Source organism: Coregonus clupeaformis, chromosome 8 (assembly GCF_020615455.1).
Source record: "Coregonus clupeaformis isolate EN_2021a chromosome 8, ASM2061545v1, whole genome shotgun sequence".
In the NCBI taxonomy this organism is placed as follows: Eukaryota; Metazoa; Chordata; class Actinopteri; order Salmoniformes; family Salmonidae; genus Coregonus; species Coregonus clupeaformis.
In genome coordinates, this window is record NC_059199.1 from 56,754,411 (window position 1) to 56,777,006 (window position 22,596).

At 42.8% G+C, this 22,596-nt stretch overlaps 1 protein-coding gene across 1 annotated transcript in view; it reads right to left on the minus strand.

Moving 5' to 3' along the window:
• Positions 1 to 22,596, minus strand: part of LOC121571995 (collagen alpha-1(XIV) chain-like) — a 107,440-nt gene that overhangs the window by 40,402 nt on the left and 44,442 nt on the right. The window contains exons 10-18 of the mRNA XM_045222094.1: positions 17,765 to 17,904; positions 17,316 to 17,442; positions 16,794 to 16,933; positions 15,998 to 16,130; positions 15,554 to 15,622; positions 14,979 to 15,121; positions 11,654 to 11,783; positions 7,802 to 7,924; positions 3,854 to 3,997 (exon numbers count right to left, since the gene is read on the minus strand). Coding sequence (XP_045078029.1) covers positions 3,854 to 3,997; positions 7,802 to 7,924; positions 11,654 to 11,783; positions 14,979 to 15,121; positions 15,554 to 15,622; positions 15,998 to 16,130; positions 16,794 to 16,933; positions 17,316 to 17,442; positions 17,765 to 17,904 — 1,149 coding nt within the window. The remainder of the gene's footprint in view (positions 1 to 3,853; positions 3,998 to 7,801; positions 7,925 to 11,653; positions 11,784 to 14,978; positions 15,122 to 15,553; positions 15,623 to 15,997; positions 16,131 to 16,793; positions 16,934 to 17,315; positions 17,443 to 17,764; positions 17,905 to 22,596) is intronic.

Consider the following 22,596-nt stretch of genomic DNA (forward strand, 5'->3'; position numbering starts at 1 on the left):
TTTCCATTTTTTGTTACGTTACAGCCTTATTCTAAAATGATTTATATTGTTTTTTCCCCTCATCAATCTACACACAATACCCCATAATGACAAAGCAAAAAGGTTTTAAGAATTTTCTGCAAATGTATAAAACATAAAAAAACGGAAATATCACATTTACATAAGTATTCAGACCCTTTACACAGTACTTTGTTGAAGCACCTTTGGCAGCGATTATAGCCTTGAGTCTTCTTGGGTATGACGCTACAAGCTTGGCACACCTGTATTTGGGGAGTTTCTCTCATTCTTCTCTGCAGATCCTCTTAAGCTCTGTCAGGTTGGATGGGGAGCGTCGCTGCACAGCTATTTTCAGGTCTCTCCAGAGATGTTCGATCGGGTTCAAGTCCGGGCTCTGGCTGGGCCACTCAAGGACATTCAGAAACTTGTCCCGAAGCCACTCCTGCATTGTCTTGGCTGTGTGCTTAGGGTCGTTGTCCTGTTGGAAGGTGAACCTTTGCCCCCAGTCTGAGGTCCTGAGCACTCTGGAGCAGGTTTTCATCAAGGAACTCTCTGTACTTTGCTCCGTTCATCTTTCCCTCGATCCTGACTAGTCTACCAGTCCCTGCTGCTGAAAAACATACCCACAGCATGATGTTGCCACCACCATGATTCACTGGAGGGATGGTGCCAGGTTTCCTCCAGATGTGACGCTTGGCATTCAGGCCAAAGAGTTCAATCTTGGTTTCATCAGACCAGAGAATCTTGTTCTTTAGGTGCCTTTTGGCAAACTCCAAGCGAGTTGTTATGTCCCTTTTACTGAGGAGTGGCTTCCGTCTGGCCATTCTACCATAAAGGCCTGATTGGTGGAGTGCTGCAGAGATGGTTGTCCTTCTGGAAGGTTCTCCCATCTCCACAGAGGAGCTCTGGAGCTCTGTCAAAGTGACCATCGGGTTCTTGGTGGTTCCAAACTTCTTCCATTTAAGAACAATGAAGGCCACTGTGTTCTTGGGGACCTTCAATGCTGGATAATTTTTTTGGTACCCTTCCCCAGATCTGTGCCTCGACACAATCCTGTCTTGAACTTTAAGGACAATTCCTTCGACCTCATGGCTTGGTTTTTGCTCTGACATGCACTGTCAACTGTGAGACCTTATATAGACAGGTGTGTGCCTTTCCAAATAATGTCCAATCAATTGAATTTACCACAGGTGGACTCCAAGTTGTTGAAACATCTCAAGGATGATCAATGGAAACAGCATACACCTGAGCTCAATTTCGAGTCTCATAGCAAGGGTCTGAATAATTATGTAAATAAGGTTTTTGTTTTTTATTTTTAATACATTTGCAAAAATTTCTAAAAACCTGTTTTCCCTTTGTCATTATGAGGTATTGTGTTTAGATTGATGAGAGTTATAAAAAAAAAAATCAATTTTAGAATAAGGCTCTAACGTAACAAAATGTGGAAAAAGTTAAGGGGTCTGAATACTTTCCGAATGCATTGTAAATGTATGCATGCATATCTTAATCTCATTCTTGCGCGCTGCTATGGGTTTGAATATTTCAACGGGACATACTGTACATTTGAAGAGTTTCATTCCAAAACGCTATATATCCATTTTCAGACATTTTGGTAAATTAGGTTTATTTTTTATTTTTTTACATTTAGAAAAAGATTGGTGTGTTTTTTCACTATCTAATCATGGCAGGGGGTTGTTCATTGACAGACATGTATTTGTTTAAAATCTATCACTTGATGGTTTCATTTCAGAGACAAATAATGATGTATTTCTACCCCCTTTTTCTCCCCGATTTTGTGATATCCAATTGGTAGTTACAGTCTTGTCCCATCAATGAAACTCCCGTATGGACTCGGGAGAGGTGAAGGTCGAGAGGCATGCGTCCTCCAAAACACGACCCTGCCAAGCCGCACTGCTTCTTGACACACTGCTCGCTTAGCCCGGAAGCCAGTACAACACCGAACAACTGGCGACCATGTCAGCGTGCATGTGTCCGGCCTGCCACAGGAGTCGCTAGAGCGCGATGGGACAAGGACATCCCGGTCGGCCAAACCCTCCCCTAACCCCTAACGCTAGGTCAATTGTGCACCACCTCATTGGTCGCCCGGTCACGGCTGGCTGTGACACAGCCCGGGATCAAACCCGGGTCTGTAGTGACACCTCAAGCACTGCGATGCAGTGCCTTAGACCGGTGCGCCACTCGGGAGGCATAACTACATTTTTTACAAAGAAATGTACAAATGATACATTTGTGACATCAACATTTAAATTTTAAACAAATAATAATAATTCAATACAGTAATATGAGATCTGTATGTAAAACATTTACATTTGACATTTTAGTCATTTAGCAGATGCTCTAATCCAGAGCGATTTACAGTAAGTGCATTCATCTTAAGGTAGCTAAGTGAGACAACCACATATCACAGTCAAATATACAGGACACTAACATTCCATCCAGCTAAACAATGGATATATAGCGTTTTGCAAAAATATATATCAAAAGATTAAAATTAAATAATTGTACTACACATCAAAAATATCTGAATAAAAAATCTGAGAACAGTAATATTTTACACACACATGAAAGTACCCATAAGTAATCATTTCTGATGAAAAAACACAAATGTGAAAAATTGGTGGATATAGCGTTTTGGAAATAAACATTTGTTTTGGGGAGTTCGGAGTAAATGATGTCCATGTTTTGTATTGAGAGTCACAAAAACAAATTTACCCACAACTGTTTGGTAAATAAATCATCTACATATCTTGGAACATGCACATTTCACAACGCATATGAATAAATTAATAATGTTTAAGGTAGACTGCGTTACATAATACATAACATAAAATATAACCATTCATTAACTTTCACAACACAACTATACTAAAAAATAACTGTAAGACAAGGAGATCTTGAACATTACATTTTCTCTTATTATAGTGCAGTGTTCTTTAACATGCTCACTGTATGTCAGAGTCAGGCATCAAACTCCACCCAAGAGACACCCCTATCCTGATGGCTATATCGCTATCTATGCCCTTCAAATCACGCGCTACCCAAGCGTGCTTTGCTTAATTATTATGCACAAGGTGATATCATAGTCATATGCAAACGAATGAGAGTCTCTAGTCTCCACTCCCCACTACAATCTGATTATCTGGGAGCTGCCAGCCCTAATAAGACAATGATCTCCGTTACAGTGCTGAGTCGCTGACACTGGTACTACATTAGGCACGCCTGCCTGGCCACTTGATATCATTGTGGCGTCTTCAGTCTCCGATGGAGTGAAGCTGTGCTACTCAATAATTCACACTGACTCAGATAGTTCCAGTTGACCTACAGGAGGCGGCAGGTGACCTAGAGGTTAGGAGCTTTGGGCCAGTAACTGAAAGGTTGCTTCGAATCCCTGAGCCAACTAGGTGAAACATTTGTTGACGTGCCCTTGAGTAAGGCACTGAACCCTAATCGCTCTGGATAAATGATGTAAATGTAGAGAGAGATCTAACTCAACCTTACATTAGCATGGAAACAAAAGAGGTATAACATCTAAAAATGTCTATATTTTATGTAAATTGTATTGTTTCTGATGAGTGATCAATGTGACCAAAAATCTTGTAGTAAGTATTAAACTGTTTAGTATAAAAGTTTGTTATGTGCCTGTAGGCATGAAGAGGATAAGTAAGTAATTATGCAGTTACAGTATACACAGTGTCCATTCTGGAGTCCTGTTCTACCTGGAGGCGCTGTGTTGAATAAGTTAAATAAGTTGAATAATCGATTAATTAACTGTTTATTATGCAAAGTATCCATTCTCGAGTCCCATTCTACCTGGGGCTGCTGATAATCTACTCACATGTCCTGGCCTTGCCGGTGAGGGCCTCGCTGGAGCCGGTAGTGTAGGAGGCGATAACCCTGACGCCGTACTCAGTACCGCTCATCAGGTTCAGGATCAGCATGGTGTTCACGTCCTCACCCACAAAGGTCTCCAGAGCAGGTCCTGGAGATGTGGAGAAGAGAGGGGTGTGTGTATGTGTGTGTGTGTGAGAGAGCGCTCACATTCACCACCACACATACTACAGCACAGTGCTTACAGAACTCGTAGGCTACTCTCGCCTAAGGAGCATTTAAGACCTTCTGTTTTTTTTTTGCAGCTGTCCGTGATTGCTCGAATTTCATGAATACTGCATTGTATTAAGGGTGAAGTGGAGTTGAGTGTAGTGGGTTGTCAGTCAGAAAACAGCTTTAGACATCATTGTGTGGAAAGTTTTGTGTCAATGCGGTTTTGCCCTCTACCGGAGGGCCCAGTGGGCATCCTATCAATAGGACAGTAGGCATTTCTCTGTTAATAAGCATTTAGTGCTTAGAAGGTGATGAACTGACCAGATCACATGTGAGTGGGATCACAAGTGTAGGAGGTGGACCAGAAGATTATCCTTTGTAGTTAACACAATATATTGAATGAGGATTCATGCACTTTTCCACCGTGTGTAGTAGTAGTAGTAGTAGTACATTTTACATTTTAGTCATTTAGCAGACGCTCTTATCCAGAGCGACTTACAGTTAGTGAGTGCATAAATTTTTTCATACTGGGCCCCCGTCGGAATCGAACCCACAACCCTGGCGTTGCAAACGCCATGCTCTACCAACTGAGCTACACGGGGCCCTAGTAGTAGTAGTAGTAGTAGTAGTAGCAGCAGTAGTAGTAGCAGTAGTAGCAGCAGCAGGAGTAGTAGTAGTAGTAGCAGGAGTAGTAGTAGCAGGAGTAGTAGCAGTAGTAGTAGCAGTAGTAGCAGCAGGAGTAGTAGTAGCAGGAGTAGTAGCAGGAGTAGCAGTAGCAGTAGTAGCAGTAGTAGTAGCAGTAGTAGTAGTAGTAGTAGCAGGAGTAGTAGTAGTAGTAGCAGGAGTAGTAGCAGTAGTAGTAGTAGCAGTAGTAGTAGTAGCAGGAGTAGCAGTAGCAGGAGTAGCAGTACTGGTAGTAGTACATTTACATTTTAGTCATTTATCGGACGCTCTTATCCAGAGCGACTTACAGTTAGTGAGTGCATACATTTTAATTTTTTTTATACTGGAATCGAACCCACAACCCTGGCGTTGCAAATGCCATGCTCTACCAACTGAGCTACATCCCTGTAGTAGTAGTAGCAGTAGTAGCAGTAGTAGTAGTAGCAGTAGTAGTAGTAGTAGTAGTCGTCGTCGTCGTCGTCGTCGTCGTAGTAGTAGCAGTAGTAGCACTAGTAGTAGTAAGAATAAGAGTAATAGTAGCAATAGTACTAGTAGTAGTAATAGAAGTAGTAGTAAAAAATTAATTAAAAAAATATGAAAATGTACGCACTCACTAACTGTAAGTCACTCTGGATATGAACGTCTGCTAAATGACTAAAATGTAAATGTAGTAATAGTAACAGTAGTAGTAGTAGTAGTAGTCGTAGTAGTAAAGCATCAGGTGGAAGAGATCAAATCAAATCACATTTTATTTGTCACATGCGACGAATACAACAGGTGTAGACCTTACAGTGAAATGCTTACTTACAAGCCCTTAAACAAGAATGCAGTTTTAAGAAAAATAATACAATTTTTTTTTGAAGATTAATAATAATAAAAAAAGAATAATACAACAAATAAAGAAATACAAATAATACAAAATATAAAACAAAAAGTATAAATAAAAAGATAAAACATTAAAAAAGAAAGAAAAAAGAGGGTACCGGTACTGAGTCAATGTTCGGGGGCACCGGTTAGTCGAGGTAATTGAGGTAATATGGGGCAATGCAAATAGTCTGGGTAGCCATTTGATTAGATGTTCAGGAGTATTATGGCTTTGGGTTAGAAGCTGTTTAGAAGCCTCTTGGACCTAAATTTGGCGCTCCGGTACCGCTTGCCGTGCGGTAGCAGAGAGAACAGTCTATGACTAGGGTGGCTGGAGTCTTTGACAATTTTTAGGGCCTTCCTCTGACACCGCCTGGTATACAGTGAGGGAATTAAGTATTTGATCCCCTGCTGATTTTGTACGTTTGCCCACTGACAAAGACATGATCAGTCTATAATTTTAATGGTAGGTTTATTTGAACAGTGAGAGACAGAATAACAACAACAAAAATCCAGAAAAACGCATGTCAAAAATGTTATAAATTGATTTGTATTTTAATGAGGGAAATACGTTTTTGACCCCTCTGCAAAACATGACTTAATACTTGGTGGCAAAACCCTTGTTGACAATCACAGAGGTCAGACGTTTCTTGTAGTTGGCCACCAGGTTTGCACACATCTCAGGAGGGATTTTGTCCCACTCCTCTTTGCAGATCTTCTCCAAGTCATTAAGGTTTCGAGGCTGACGTTTGGCAACTCGAACCTTCAGCTCCCTCCACAGATTTTCTATGGGATTAAGGTCTGGAGACTGGCTAGGCCACTCCAGGACCTTAATGTGCTTCTCTTTGAGTCACTCCTTGTTGCCTTGGCCGTGTGTTTTGGGTCATTGTCATGCTGGAATACCCATCCATGACCCATTTTCAATGCCCTGGCTGAGGGACGGAGGTTCTCACCCAAGATTTGACGGTACATGGCCCCGTCCATCGTCCCTTTGATGCGGTGAAGTTGTCCTGTCCCCTTAGCAGAAAAACACCCCCAAAGCATAACGTTTCCACCTCCATGTTTGACGGTGGGGATGGTGTTCTTGGGGTCATAGGCAGCATTCCTCCTCCTCCAAACACGGCGAGTTGAGTTGATGCCAAAGAGCTCCATTTTGGTCTCATCTGACCACAACACTTTCACCCAGTTCTCCTCTGAATCATTCAGATGTTCATTGGCAAACTTCAGACGGGCCTGTATATGTGCTTTCTTGAGCAGGGGGACCTTGCGGGCGCTGCAGGATTTCAGTCCTTCACGGCGTAGTGTGTTACCAATTGTTTTCTTGGTGACTATGGTCCCAGTTGCCTTGAGATCATTGACAAGATCCTCCCGTGTAGTTCTGGGCTGATTCCTCACCGTTCTCATGATCATTGCAACTCCACGAGGTGAGATCTTGCATGGAGCCCCAGGACGAGGGAGATTGACAGTTATTTTGTGTTTCTTCCATTTGCGAATAATCGCACCAACTGTTGTCACCTTCTCACCAAGCTGCTTGGCGATGGTCTTGTAGCCCATTCCAGCCTTGTGTAGGTCTGCAATCTTGTCCCTGACATCCTTGGAGAGCTCTTTGGTCTTGGCCATGGTGGAGAGTTTGGAATCTGATTGATTGATTGCTTCTGTGGACAGGTGTCTTTTATACAGGTAACAAGCTGAGATTAGGAGCACTCCTTTTAAGAGTGTGCTCCTAATCTCAGCTCGTTACCTGTATAAAAGACACCTGGGAGCCAGAAATCTTTCTGATTGAGAGGGGGTCAAATACTTATTTCCCTCATTAAAATGCAAATCAATTTATAACATTTTTGACATGCGTTTTTCTGGATTTTTTTGTTGTTATTCTGTCTCTCACTGTTCAAATAAACCTACCATTAAAATTATAGACTGATAATTTCTTTGTCAGTGGGCAAACATACAAAATCAGCAGGGGATCAAATACTTTTTTCCCACACTGTAGAGGTCCTGGATGGCAGGAAGCTTGGCCCCAGTGATGTACTGGGCCATACGCACTCCCCTCTGTAGATGGGCTGTATGACAGATATTTTTAATAAGCAGTATTGATGTGTGTTGTAGGGTTTATGTGGGTAAGACGGGCTATCTTTAGAAATAAGCAGTACTGTGTGTGTGTTTGTGTGCTTTTGTGTGTGCGTGTGAGTGTGGGCATGAATGCATGAGTATATACCAGAGATAGGTTTGTAGACTACCCTGTAGCCCATAGTGGGGGATGGGGGCGTGTCCCAGGTGATACGGAAGCGGTTGTACCATTCCTCTGACACTCTCAGGTTCCTAGGAGCAGACAGTGGCACTGCAGGAAGAATGAAAGAGCAAGGGAAAGAGAGAATGAAAGAAGAGAAGATAGAGGGGAAATAAGTATGGAGACATGAGACAGATAGACATAATGACAGTTAGAGGGAAAGAAAAAGAGAGAAGGACAGACAGACAGACAGAAAGTTAGAGGGAGAGAGAGAGAGAGAGAGAGAGAGAGAGAGAGAGATATATAGTGAGTGAGCGGTGGACAGAGTGAGAGAACATAACTCACTCAGAAATAAGGTACATTTTCATCAAGTACAGTAATCAATTGTAGATGAGATACTCTGCATACAGTGGCTTGCGAAAGTATTCACCCCCCTTGGCATTTTTCCTATTTTGTTGCCTTACAACCTGGAATTAAAATGGATTTTTTGGGGGTTTGTATCATTTGATTTACACAACATGCCTACCACTTTGAAGATGCAAAATAGTTTTTCTTGTGAAACAATCAAGAAATAAGACAAAAAAACAGAAAACTGTTCACCCCCCCCAAAGTCAATACTTTGTAGAGCCACCTTTTGCAGAAATTACAGATGCAAGTCTCTTGGGGTATGTCTCTATAAGCTTGGCACATCTAGCCACTGGGATTTTTGCCCATTCATCAAGGCAAAACTGCTCCAGCTCCTTCAAGTTGGATGGGTTCCGCTGGTGTACAGCAATCTTTAAGTCATACCACAGATTCTCAATTGGATTGAGGTCTGGGCTTTGACTAGGCCATTCCAAGACATTTAAATGTTTCCCCTTAAACCACTCGAGTATTGCTTTAGCAGTATGCTGGAAGGTGAACCTCCGTCCCAGTCTCAAATCTCTGGAAGACTGAAACAGGTTTCCCTCAAGAATTTCCCTGTATTTAGCGCCATCCATCATTCAATTCTGACCAGCTTCCCAGTCCCTGCTGATGAAAAACATCCCCACAGCATAATGCTGCCACCACCATGCTTCACTGTGGGGATGGTGTTCTCGGGGTGTTGAGAGGTGTTGGGTTTGCGCCAGACATAGCGTTTTCCTTGATGGCCAAAAATCTCAATTTTAGTCTCATCTGACCAGAGTACCTTCTTCCATATGTTTGGGGAGTCTCCCACATGCCTTTTGGCTAACACCAAATGTATTTGCTTATTTTTTTCTTTAAGCAATGTCTTTTTTCTGGCCACTCTTCCGTAAAGCCCAGCTCTGTGGACAGATACTCCGATCTCCGCGGTGGAGCTTTGCAGCTCCTTCAGGGTTATCTTTGGTCTCTTTGTTGCTTCACTGATTAATGCCCTCCTTGCCTGGTCTGTGAGTTTTGGTGGGCGGCCCTCTCTTGGCATGTTTGTTGTGGTGCCATATTCTTTCAATTTTTTAAATAATGGATTTAATGGTGCTCCGTGGGATGTTCAATGTTTTGGATATTTTTTTATAACCCAACCCTGATCTGTACTTCTCCACAACTTTGTCTCTGACCTGTTTGGAGAGCTCCTTGGTCTTCATGGTGCCGCTTGCTTGGTGGTGCCCCTTGCTTAGTGGTGTTGCAGACTCTGGGGCCTTTCAGAACAGGTGTATATATACTGAGATCATGTGACAGATCATGTGACACTTAGATTGCACTCAGGTGGACTTTATTTAACTAATTATGTGACTTCTGAAGGTAATTGGTTTCACCAGATCTTATTTAGGGGCTTCATAGCAAAGGGGGTGAATACATATGCATGCACCACTTTTCCGTTATTTATTTATTTATTATTTATTTATTTATTTTTAACAAGTTATTTGTTTAATTTCACTTCACCAATTTTGACTATTTTGTGTGTGTCCATTACATGAAATCCAAATAAAAATCCATTTAAATTACAGGTTGTAATGCAACAAAATAGGAAAAACACCAAGGAGGATGATTACTTTTGCAAGGCACTGTACATATGAGTCTCTCAGTCTCCTGTCCTAAAAAGAGAAGCACATTGGGTTCTTAAATTAAACACGATACATGTCTGATGGGCTTTTAGTTGACTAACTGTGAGTCACAGACTCACAGCGTTGGACTGAATTACAACTGTATTCAGTAGTGTTAGCGTTACTTCTCCAGACCTGTTCCATTCAATACAAATCATTCACACACACACACACACACACACACACACATCCAATGTGACGTGTTGTTTGAGGGATTGCCTCATTTTTCATTCTTAAAGGGGACAATACATTTCAAAGTGGTGTCCAGGGACTGTCGTTTTCAGAGCAGGGAAAATAATCAGCAACTACTCATGTAAGCATTTGAGGAAGATGAAGAATGCAAATGTGAATTCCATAAAAAAATGTCTGGTAATGATGTGGGTCCTTTCAGCTCTGACAAACACCAGGGGCGGGATTACCATCTCCTGTCAATCAATAGCTGATTTAAGCCAATGAGAGCTCTATAATGTAGAGGTAAAGAGCTTCCATTGGATTATTCAGTATGTGTCAATGATATACAGAGTATGGATATCTCACCTACGGTGAGGGTTCATGGACTAACTAACTAACTCATTCATTCCCAATGGGCAACAGAAATGACGTCATTACAACCATTCAACAAGGTTTGCCCAGTTTTACCTGGGTTTATGAAGAGTGAGTGAGTACTTCATTATACACTGAGTATACCAAACATTAGGAACACGTTCCTAATATTGAGTTGCAACCTCCCCCCCGAAAGCATTCTACAGGGATGCTGGCCCATGTTGACTCCAATGCGTCCCACAGTTGTGTCAAGTTGGCTTGACGTCCTTTGGGTGGTGGACCATTCTTGATACACACGGGAAACTGTTGAGCGTGAAGAACCCATCAGCATTGCAGTTCTTGACACACTCAAACTGGTGCGCCTGGCTCCAAACCAGACAGGTAAATTCAGGGCATCTAAGACAACCCAGCCAAGGAATAATCGCCTTAAATCTACAGTTTTATATAGAGCCATAGCTGAATGGAACTCTTTACCAATCCATATTTCTCATGCAAAAAGTACATCCACCTTCAAGAAAAAAATAAAAGAACATCTAATGCGATAGACCATATGACAGGAAATAGAAAGCATCAACTGAATGTTAAATGTGTTACCTGTCAGGTATTTTAATTGTCTGTACTGTCTAGTTGTTAAATGTTTGTAAAGTCTTAATTTGTAATTGTTTGTAATGTCTTATTAATTGGTGTTGGACCCCAGGAAGATTAGCTAATGGGGATCCTAATAAAAATGCACAAATTCACCTACTACCATACCCCGTTCAAAGGCACTTACATTTTCTGTCTTGCACATTCACCCTATGAATGGCACACATACACAATCCATGTCTCAATTGTCTCAAGGCTTAAAAATCTGTCTTTAACCTGTCCCCATTGCTCAAGAAAGCACATATACAGGGCCGTCTGAAGTTTGCCAATGAACATCTGAATGATTCAGAGGAGAACTGGGTGAAAGTGTTGTGGTCAGATGAGACCAAAATCGAGCTCTTTGGCATCAACTCAACTCGCTGATCATGTCTTTGTCAGTGGGCAAACGTACAAAATCAGCAGGGGATCAAATACTTTTTTCCCTCACTGTATGTCATGGAAAGAGCAGGTGTTCTTAATGTTTTGTACACTCAGGGTATATATTTTAAGTTCATATTCCACCTGAAAGAAGAATACAGAAGCACAGAGGCTTCCATTGTCCCGAACAGAACAGGACATATATCTCAGTGTCCGCGTCACCATGGAGAGAAGGTCATGCAGACAGACTTACAGGTGCGTCCCATGCGGCTGACACCGGGGCCGTCTTCGTCGGCGTAGACTGGGGTGACGGTCACCTTGTACTCCGTGTCAGACAGCAGTGGCTGCAGCAGGAGGCTGTTCTTACCACCGGGGACCATTTTCTAGAACACACACACACAGCTGCCAATCACGATATCAGAACGACAAGGTTCTGGTATTGTCTGGAGTGGAGGTTGGTGAATGGACATGCTGGGTCAGTGAATGACAAAGAAGAATACCTCCCAAAAATAGCTAACAACATGTCAGGTCTGCACTTGAGCAGAAAACTAGATTTGAATCATATTGGCTCTGGTTGAGTGTGAATCTCTGTATGTCATAACAAACATTAATTAAATAATGATTAATTCATATCCACATCTAAAAGCTGACACGAATACACAGTGGCTTGCAAAAGTATTCACCCCCCTTGACATTTTTCCTATTTTGTTGCCTTACAACCTGGAATTAAAATGGATTTTTTGATTTACACAACATGCCTACCACTTTGAAGATGCAAAATAGTTTTTCTTGTGAAACAAACAAGAAATAAGAAAACAAAACAGAAAACTTGAGCGTGCATAACTATTCACCCCCCCAAAGTCAATACTTTGTAGAGCCACCTTTTGCAGAAATTACAGCTGCAAGTCTCTTGGGGTATGAGTCTATAAGCTTGGCACATCTAGCCACTGGGATGTTTGCCCATTCTTCAAGGCAAAACTGCTCCAGCTCCTTCAAGTTGGATGGGTTCCGCTGGTGTACAGCAATCTTTAAGTCATACCACAGATTCTCAATTGGATTGAGGTCTGGGCTTTGACTAGGCCATTCCAAGACATTTAAATGTTTCCCCTTAAACCACTCAAGTGTTGCTTTAGCAGCATGCTTAGGGTCATTGTCCTGCTGGAAGGTGAACCTCCGTCCCAGTCTCAAATCTCTGGAAGACTGAAACAGGTTTCCCTCAAGAATGTCCTTGTATTTAGCGCCATCCATTATTCCTTCAATTGTGACCAGTTTCCCAGTCCCTGCCGATGAAAAACATCCCCACAGCATGAAGCTGCCATGGTGTTCTCGGGGTGTTGAGAGGTGTTGGGTTTGCGCCAGACATAGCGTTTTCCTTGATGGCCAAACAGTTCAATTTTAGTCTCATCTGACCAGAGTACCTTCTTCCATATGTTTGGAAATCTCCCACATGCCTTTTGGCTAACACAAAATGTGTTTGCATATATTTTTCTTTAAGCAATGTCTTTTTTCTGGCCTCTCTTCCGTAAAGCCCAGCTCTGTGGAGTGTACGGCTTAAAGTGGTCCTATGGACAGATACTCCAATCTCCGCTGTGGAGCTTTGCAGCTCCTTCAGGGTTATCTTTGGTCTCTTTGTTGCTTCTCTGATTAATGCCCTCCTTGCCTGGTCTTTATTTAACTAATTATGTGACTTCTGAAGGTAATTGGTTGCACCAGATCTTATTTAGGGGCTTCATAGCAAAGGGGGTGAATACATATGCACGCACAACTTTCCGTTATTTATTTTTTAGAATGTTCTGAAACAATTTTTTTCATTTCACTTCACCAATTTGGACTATTTTGTGTATGTCCATTACATGAAATCCAAATAAAAATCCATTTAAATTACAGGTTGTAATACAACAAAATAGGAAAAACGCCAAGGGGGATGATTACTTTTGCAAGGCACTGTAGTTTTAAACAGCAATTCATTGCAAAATCAAACAGCAAACACTCATAGAAATCTACATGAAGCGAGTGAGCATTAAGCAAATCATGCTAAGTTTGCTTTGCTACAAAAGTAAACAAGTATGTTTTTTTTTGTCTTTTGCCCCCAATTTTTGTACATATTTAATTATTAATAGACATTGAAGTTGAAATGAAGGTGTAGACTACCTAGATATTGATATCAGTCAATTTAATTGGAAAAACAGTTAAACAAGATACTTTTAAACTTTCAGGAGTTAGGCTATAGAAGTTAATTGAGTAATGTATGGCGCAACGCATAACTCGACATGTGAACACTGTGACTTCGTAATGTAGGCTGTCTAATTTCAGAATCACCTAGAATGTCTGTCACTTCTGGACTGCAGCCAATCCTCCTCCTCTTCCCTCTCTCTCTCCACCACAGTCATCCTCTTTTTCTCTCCGTCTCTGTTTCTCTCTCATCCACTCTCCATTCCTCCTCTCATTCCTGTTTGCATTCCGAGCGTGTGCGGTCTAGCCTCGCCTCTGTCCAAAAAAGTTCCACAGCCATGACAAGCGGCGAACTTGACAAATCAATTTCAGGCCAACGTGATGAAAATAGCAGCTAGCTTTTTCGAAGTGGGGGACCGCAGGACGGAGTGCGACCCGAGTAGCCGAGTCCCAATGCCACCGCTGTTGCCAAATTAGATTTTTTTTATAACGCGGGTGCTCCCTCAAACTATTTATAATTTGGCCGGTTCAATCTAGTTGGGAATGAAGTATCTGTGAAGAATGCAAACTCAATCCCCTTGATTTTGCTACAGAGTAGGGCTGTGGGGTTCCACTCTACTGCTCCTATTGCTGGGCTGGCCTTCAATGAACTGTGTTTGGATGGGAGCTGTTCAGGTTGTGGTGCTGAAAGTTGCCCGTGATTTGAGAAACTAAATGTAAGGCTTCAGTGACTTTTCCTGGTTTTCCTGTACTAAAGCAGTGGACTAGGAATGAATTGGTGTTTTGTAATTGAAATTCTATTTGAAGACATGATTGCATTGTATTGTTTTCTACTGTTATCTTTCAATGAGGCTGTAACATTGGTTATATAGGTTTATACAAGAGATAAGTATTACTTATCGACTACATTCCCACCTGATCAGTTTCCAAATACAAAGCGGACTACAACATTCTGATAACAATAGATAAGGAATCTGACTAAACACTATATCACTATGCATCTGGCATAAACGCTTAAAGACTACCATACAACCCCAATTTCTCCCATACATACATATCTAATCATTGGAAGGACACCAAGAGCAGTGCATTCTCAAGAGACACTGGCTGAATGACTGGCGTCGATACAACACTAATCCATTCAGAAAATGTAAGCTTATCGCTAAGGAAAAGCAAGACGTAAGAGCGAGGGGCTGGTTTTATTGTAGTGTGGGGGGGGGGGGGATAGAGAAAGAGAGAACAGATAGAGAGAGATGGCAGTGCAATGGGTTTAGGTGATAGGGGGGCTGTTGGGTAGTCATACTCTTATCTTAAATATGAATTAGCATTGTAAAGAGCTAGGCTGTGGAGATATCGGGAATCATACTAATAGAGAAGAAAGGAAGTCTCCTCGGTCTGCATCTTACCGTCTCCTCGGCACGATCGCCCCTGGCGGTGACATAGGCGATGCGGTACTGACGCACATTGCTGTCCTGCAGCTCCCAGGATACCCCCATGCTGAAGGTGGTGTGACTGCTGAGCAGGAGGTTCCTCACACCCAGACGCACAACTGGGTGAAGGAGGGTTGGAGGAAGGTAGAAAAAGAGGGTAGTGAGGGAGAGTAAGGGTGGGGTTGAGAAAGGGAGGTGGAAAATGGAGAGAGGATAGAGACACCAGGTGGCTTTACTATGCAGACCGTGTGGGTGCATGCATACATTTGAATAAACACAATATCATTAGACTAATGATGCAACAGTGCAGAAAGAGACGGCAAACAAAAACACAGAGATCCTGGTGAGATCATAGCTACATATTATTGATGATGGATGAAGTGAGTTGCAATTTTAAACAAAGTGAAAAGCACTATTTAAACGCAATCTATTATCATTACCATCACTATTATAATCAACAGGACAAGTTGGGGAAATTACTATTAAAAGCGCTCACAAAATTCACTTTATAAAAATCTATACAGTACATGACCGAAAAAAATCTAATTTACCTGCTGTGGTGGTAGCTTTTGTGGTAGTTGTGGTAGTAGTAGCTTTTGTGGTAGTCGTTGTTCTTGCCACTGAAAAACAGACAAAATGGTCAGATCAATCAATCAGTTAAGCAAATGTGTATATTGAGCCTTCAAAAGAAGAATAAGAGGGGATATAGTTTAGACTGCTTAATGACAATGTTTCAGCACAAAGATCTTTCTCAAGACCAGTCTCAATGAACAATGCACTGTAGCAAACATACAAGACATGGGTATCAAAGCTGTGTGGTGGACATGCACGATTCTAACAAATGCATTGAAAGGTACAAGGTGCTTAATCGTAACCTGGCTCAAAGCCCCCAAAGAGCAAGCAGTAGCACAGAGGCAACACCAAATCAATACAATAATCAATACAATCCCCAATGTTCAATTAACCCTGATTGGAGTGGAGTTTCCCTTAATTACCTGTTGACTCTGTGAGGGTCACGGCGTTGCTTTCCACCTCGTTTCTGAAGACAGCGATCAGAGAGACCTCGTACTCAGTGATGGGCCTCAGACCAATCAGCAGGTGGCTGTTCATGTCACCGTTCACTAGCATCTTCACCATAGAGGGAGGAAGGGAGGGAATGTAGAGAGAAGTTAAGTCAATGTCAGATATTTATGCTGCTACCGAATGCACTTATGGACTGGAATTCTACAGTCACCAAAAGGGCTTCAAAATAGCACTTCAAAAAATAAATACAAATAAATATGCCATTTAGCAGACGCTTTTATCCAAAGCGACTTACAGTCATGTGTGCATACATTTTTACGTATGAGTGGTGTTTTGTTTTTGAACGCATGAATCAAGATGTGTCGTGTAAAAAAAAAAAAAAGGGGAAGTACTGCTCGCATCAGGATTTATTGGTACAAAACACATAGAAGGTAAGTAGGCAATCAATTTCTGTATCTAGCATAACTGGCTTTGTGTCAATATTCAGTGAGTGCCTGCAAGATGGTCAATCTTGAACTGCTCAGGGATGTGATAGAAAGTATGGGAGGTGAGTTGTACATCTTCCAATATAGCATACATAACCTGAGAGAAATCACGTTGCTGAAAATCTGCTAGCAGAGACAATTCAATTGCAGTCATAGATTCTTTAGCTGATATGAGACACCAGAATGACACATAATTGCAGTGACAGACGGAGAGAGAACTATGAATCCATTCAACTAACCAACCAACAAGCCAGTCAGCCAGACAAGACAGCCAAACACAGACCTCTTTAGTAACTCCTCCTCTGGTTGGGGTCCATGTGAGTCTGTAAAGGACCACGTCTTGGGCTGAGTGTTCCCAGGTGACCCTGAAGCTCTCTGTGGAGACTTCACTGCTCCTCAGGTTCAGAGGCTCTGGGACTGTCTCTGGATTAGACACAAAGGGTAAAGAAGCCTCAAAAGAATGGAAGGAGTTCCACATCACTTTGGCATCCCCCATATGAGTGGTCATATTCACAGTCAGCACTCACTTTTAGATACACTTTATCCCATGTAAGATTCTGTTCATGACTTACATCAGTGTTTCATCTTCAAATGCAGCTAGATAATTTGGTAGCACTTTCCATAGAAATAGAATGCCCATCCATCACGGAACGTTGAATTAAATGGGAACATCCGTTCTAGTAATTCTATTTCTATGGCACTTTCTACAAGCCACAGCATTTATAGCCTTTTTGTATTATAAAGGCTGTTGTTGAAAGCCAAGAGCTGTCAATAGCATTGCTTATACGGGTAGAGGCAGTCTTACTAGTGGTGAAGCTGTCAGTCAGTGGCTCTGCCTGGCCCTCGTCATAAATAGCAAAGATGGCCACCGTGTACTCCGTCAATGACGTCAGGTTCCTTAGCAACAGGGTGGTGATGCGGCCAACGTCTATCTATGGCCACCGAAGAGAGAGGTCAGGGTTAACGGTCAGTGTGAGTCCCTCTATGTGACAATATAAAATACATATTTGTATTTATTTTATTCATCTCATAAAGGTGGTATCCTTCCAGTGATGCCTACTTTTCTATACATCAGTCAGAATCATATATCAGATTATATATCACATTCTATAAGGTTAATATGTTAGCAAGATGCTATTCTTGCAGAAATACAGAACTGTCTTTGGAAAGTTCTTTCTTTAGGGGGAAAGTCTGCAACATTAACATGAACACAATATATTTATGGGCTTAAAGTCCAGCTACGTGAGCACTCACCTCATTGGTCTGCACTCCATTAGTCTTGACGTACATGATGCGGTAGCCGTTGGCCTTATTGGACGTCGCCTCCCAGGTGAGTCTGGTCGAGCTATGGTCGACGTTGGAGAAGCGCAGGTTCCGCGCCGGTGTCAGGGGTACTGAGAGAAGAGGGGGGCAGAGAACAGGAACACGGCTCACGGGTCAACCCTAATACGGTGCGTGACGTGACTCTTTTTGTTTGAGAGTTCCTCTCCAAGGAACAAAAGGGCAGAATAATGGCCTTTTGCGCACAAAACACATTCTCTGGAAAAGTTTTTATTTAACAAGGAGCTTTACTTCAGGTAGGGCTAAAAGTCCTGCTTAGAATTACTCCCTGGATTTTCTTGCTGCGGTTCATTCAGCTCATTTTAAATGAGGGTCAGCGTTTAACTTTAGACGCAGGGAGCATGAAAAGGATGCAGTGAAGGTGAACTGGTTTCATGAGGGAATTGGAAATAAAAAAGTTGGAGAGGTTTTAAAGTTTGGCAAGGATCTTTTCCAATGCAGTTTGCATACAGGAAGAACAGATCATTGGAGGATGCAATCCTGACGGTGTTACACAGTGCCATGACACACTGGGAGAGTGCTCACTCTTATGTGCACATCCTTTTCCTGGACTTCTACTTTGTTTTTAACTGCATGCAGCCTCACCTTCTCTCCCACCTACAGATGGACCATATCTAGCAGGTACTAGACTGCCTGCTGAACAGGGGGCAGTATGCCCAGTTCAACAACACAACATCCCTTCCTCTGTGTACATCTACCAGTTCCCCCCAAGGAACTGGCATCTCCCCAGTGTTATTCTCCATATACAACAATGACCTGAGAGGCTCAGAGGGGGACTGCTTGGCAGTGAAATATGCAGATGACAGCGCCCTTGTCGACCTCTCAGATGACTGCATTTCCCAACAGAAGTAAACAGGGTCCATGACTGGTGCAATAACAACTTCCTCACACTCAACATCAACAAAACAAAATAACTGCTCATTGATTTCAGGAGCCACATAGTCCTGGGTGGTAAACAGGTAGAGAGAGTGGGGAGTTTTAAGTACCTGGCCACTGGGCACAGACGTCATTTCAACGTCTAGTTTTACATTTGGTTGGGTTGTCAACTGGTGTGAATTCAACGTGAAATCAACAAAAAGCTTCACCATGTCATTGGATCTAGGTTAAAAGTTGTGTGAAAAAAATACGAAATTCCCTTACGTTGAAGACATTTTTCAAATTCAATCAGTTTTCCACATTGATTCAACGTCATCACATTGAATTTTTTGGTTGAAATGACGTGGAAACAACGTTGATTCAAACAGTTTTTTCCCAGTGGGTGAGAACCATCATGAACAGCACACTCTCTTTTAATGCCAACACTCAGAACATCAATAAAAAAATGCCAACAATGACCGTACCTCCTGCGCAAACTGCGACAACTGAATGTCAACACCCGGATACTCTCCAACTACTACACCTGTCATATAGAGAGTATGCTGACTTTCTGTTTCCTGGCCTGGTAGTGGGCAGTCAGTGGCTAATAATGGTATCCTCAGCTAGACTGTGAACCTGGGGTTCAAGCTCTGCAGGCTGCAGTGCAGGGTGCTTCAGGGCCTCTACGATAAACGGGCAAGGGACAAGGCCTGGAACATCATAGAGGACCCCACCAACAATCTTGCCCAATGTTTTGAGCAGCTGCCATCCGGAAGGAGATTAAGGGTCCCACTGTTCAGCAAGAATAGGAGCAGGGCAAGTTTCATTCCATCAGGCTGCTGAACAGTGGGACATAGGACAGATGCAGGTCCAATACACGGTTGGACAGTAGGCCGTAGAGACTTTGAATCAGTGAAAATGTAAATGTGTGACTTGAGTATTAACTTTCAAAATATCTAGTTTTCCGTACTGCATGTAATATAGTGTGTTGTGTTTGTGTATTTGTAAGCTGACACCACAAAATGAATTTCCATGTAAATGGACAATTAAGTAAACTCCCCTTTTCAGGACCCTGTCTTTCAAAGATAATTCATACAAATCCAAATAACTTCACAGATCTTAATTGTAAAGGGTTCAAACACTGTTTCCCATGCTTGTTCAGTGAACCATAAACAATTAATGAACATGCACCTGTGGAACGGTCGTTAAGACACTAACAGCTTACAGGCGGTAGGCAATTAAGGTCACAGTTATGAAAACTTAGGACACTAAAGAGGCCTTTCTACTGACTCTGAAAAACACCAAAAGAAAGATGCCCAGGGTCCCTGCTCATCTGCGTGAACTTGCCTTAGGCATGCTGCAAGGAGGCATGAGGACTGCAGATGTGGCCAGGGCAATAAATTGCAATGTCCGTACTGTGAGACGCCTAAGACAGACTTACAGGGAGACAGGACGGACCTCTGATCGTCCTCGCAGTGGCAGACCACGTGTAACAACACCTGCACAGGATCAGTACATCCGAACATCACACCTGCGGGACAGGTACAGGATGGCAACAACAACTGCCCGAGTTACACCAGGAACGCACAATCCCTCCATCAGTGCTCAGACTGTCCGCAATAGGCTGAGAGAGGCTGGACTGAGGGCTTTCAGGGCTGTTGTAAGGCAGGTCCTCACCAGACATCACCGGCAACAACGTTGACTATCGTCACAAACCCACCGTCGCTGGATCAGACAGGACTGACAAAAAGTGCTCTTCACTGACGAGTCGCGGTTTTGTCTAACAAGGGGTGATGGTCGGATTCGCGTTTATCATCGAAGGAATGAGCGTTACACCGAGGCCTGTACTCTGGAGCAGGATCGATTTGGAGGTGGAGGGTCCGTCATGGTCTTGGGCGTTGTGTCACAGCATCATCGGACTGAGCATGTTGTCATTGCAGGCAATCTCAATGCTGTGCGTTACAAGGAGGACATCCTCCTCCCTCATGTGGTACCCTTCCTGCAGGCTCATCCTGACATGACCCTCCAGCATGACAATGCCACCAGCCATACTGCTCGTTCTGTGCATGATTTCCTGCAAGACAGGAATGTCAGTGTTATGCCATGGCCAGCGAAGAGCCTGGATCTCAATCCCATTGAGCACGTCTGGGACCTGTTGGATCGGAGGGTGAGGGCTAGGGGCCATTCCCCCCAGAAATGTCAGGGAACTTGCAGGTGCCTTGGTGGAAGAGTGGGGTAACATCTCACAGCAAGAACTGGCAAATCTGGTGCAGTCCATGAGGAGGAGATGCACTGCTGTACTTAATGCAGCTTGTGGCCACACCAGATACTGACTGTTACTTTTGATTTTGACCCCCCCTTTGTTCAGGGACACATTATTCAATTTATTTTAGTCACATGTCTGTGGAACTTGTTCAGTTTATGTCTCAGTTGTTGAATCTTGTTATGTTCATACAAATATTTACACATGTTAAGTTTGCTGAAAATAAACGCAGTTGACAGTGAGAGGACGTTTCTTTTTTTGCTGAGTTTATATCGTATTGTACTACGTATACTGCAATGCTGTCGTTACTAAAAGGGACAGATCACTCCAAAATCCGTTTTTCAGATGTTTTCAGATGTCCTAAGTGATCTAATGTTGAGATGAGTTGAGAACACACAATCTGTTATTTACAGTAGATCATGTTACAGTGAGGGAAAAAAGTATTTGATCCCCTGCTGATTTTGTACGTTTGCCCACTGACAAAGAAATGATCAGTCTATAATTTTAATGGTAGGTTTATTTGAACAGTGAGAGACAGAATAACAACTAAAAAATCCAGAATAACGCATGTCAAAATTTTTATAAATTGATTTGCATTTTAATGAGGGAAATAAGTATTTGACCCCCTCTCAATCAGAAAGATTTCTGGCTCCCAGGTGTCTTTTATACAGGTAACGAGCTGAGATTAGGAGCACACTCTTAAAGGGAGTGCTCCTAATCTCAGCTTGTTACCTGTATAAAAGACACCTGTCCACAGAAGCAATCAATCAATCAGATTCCAAACTCTCCACCATGGCCAAGTCCAAAGAGCTCTTCAAGGATGTCAGGGACAAGATTGTAGACCTACACAAGGCTGGAATGGGCTACAAGACCATCGCCAAGCAGCTTGGTGAGAAGGTGACAACAGTTGGTGCGATTATTCGCAAATGGAAGAAACACAAAAGAACTGTCAATCTCCCTCGGCCTGGGGCTCCATGCAAGATCTCACCTCGTGGAGTTGCAATTATCATGAGAACGGTGAGGAATCAGCCCAGAACTACATGGGAGGATCTTGTCAATGATCTCAAGGTAGCTGGGACCATAGTCACCAAGAAAACAATTGGTAACACACTACGCCGTGAAGGACTGAAATCCTGCAGCGCCCGCAAGGTCCCCCTGCTCAAGAAAGCACATATACAGGGCCGTCTGAAGTTTGCCAATGAACATCTGAATGATTCAGAGGAGAACTGGGTAAAAGTGTTGTGGTCAGATGAGACCAAAATGGAGCTCTTTGGCATCAACTCAACTCGTCGTGTTTGGAGGAGGAGGAATGCTGCCTATGACCCCAAGAACACCATCCCCACCGTCAAACATGGAGGTGGAAACGTTATGCTTTGGGGGTGTTTTTCTGCTAAGGGGACAGGACAACTTCACCGCATCAAAGGGACGATGGACAGGGCCATGTACCGTCAAATCTTGGGTGAGAACCTCCTTCCCTCAGCCAGGGCATTGAAAATGGGTTGTGGATGGGTATTCCAGCATGACAATGACCCAAAACACACGGCCAAGGCAACAAAGGAGTGGCTCAAGAAGAAGCACATTAAGGTCCTGGAGTGGCCTAGCCAGTCTCCAGACCTTAATCCCATAG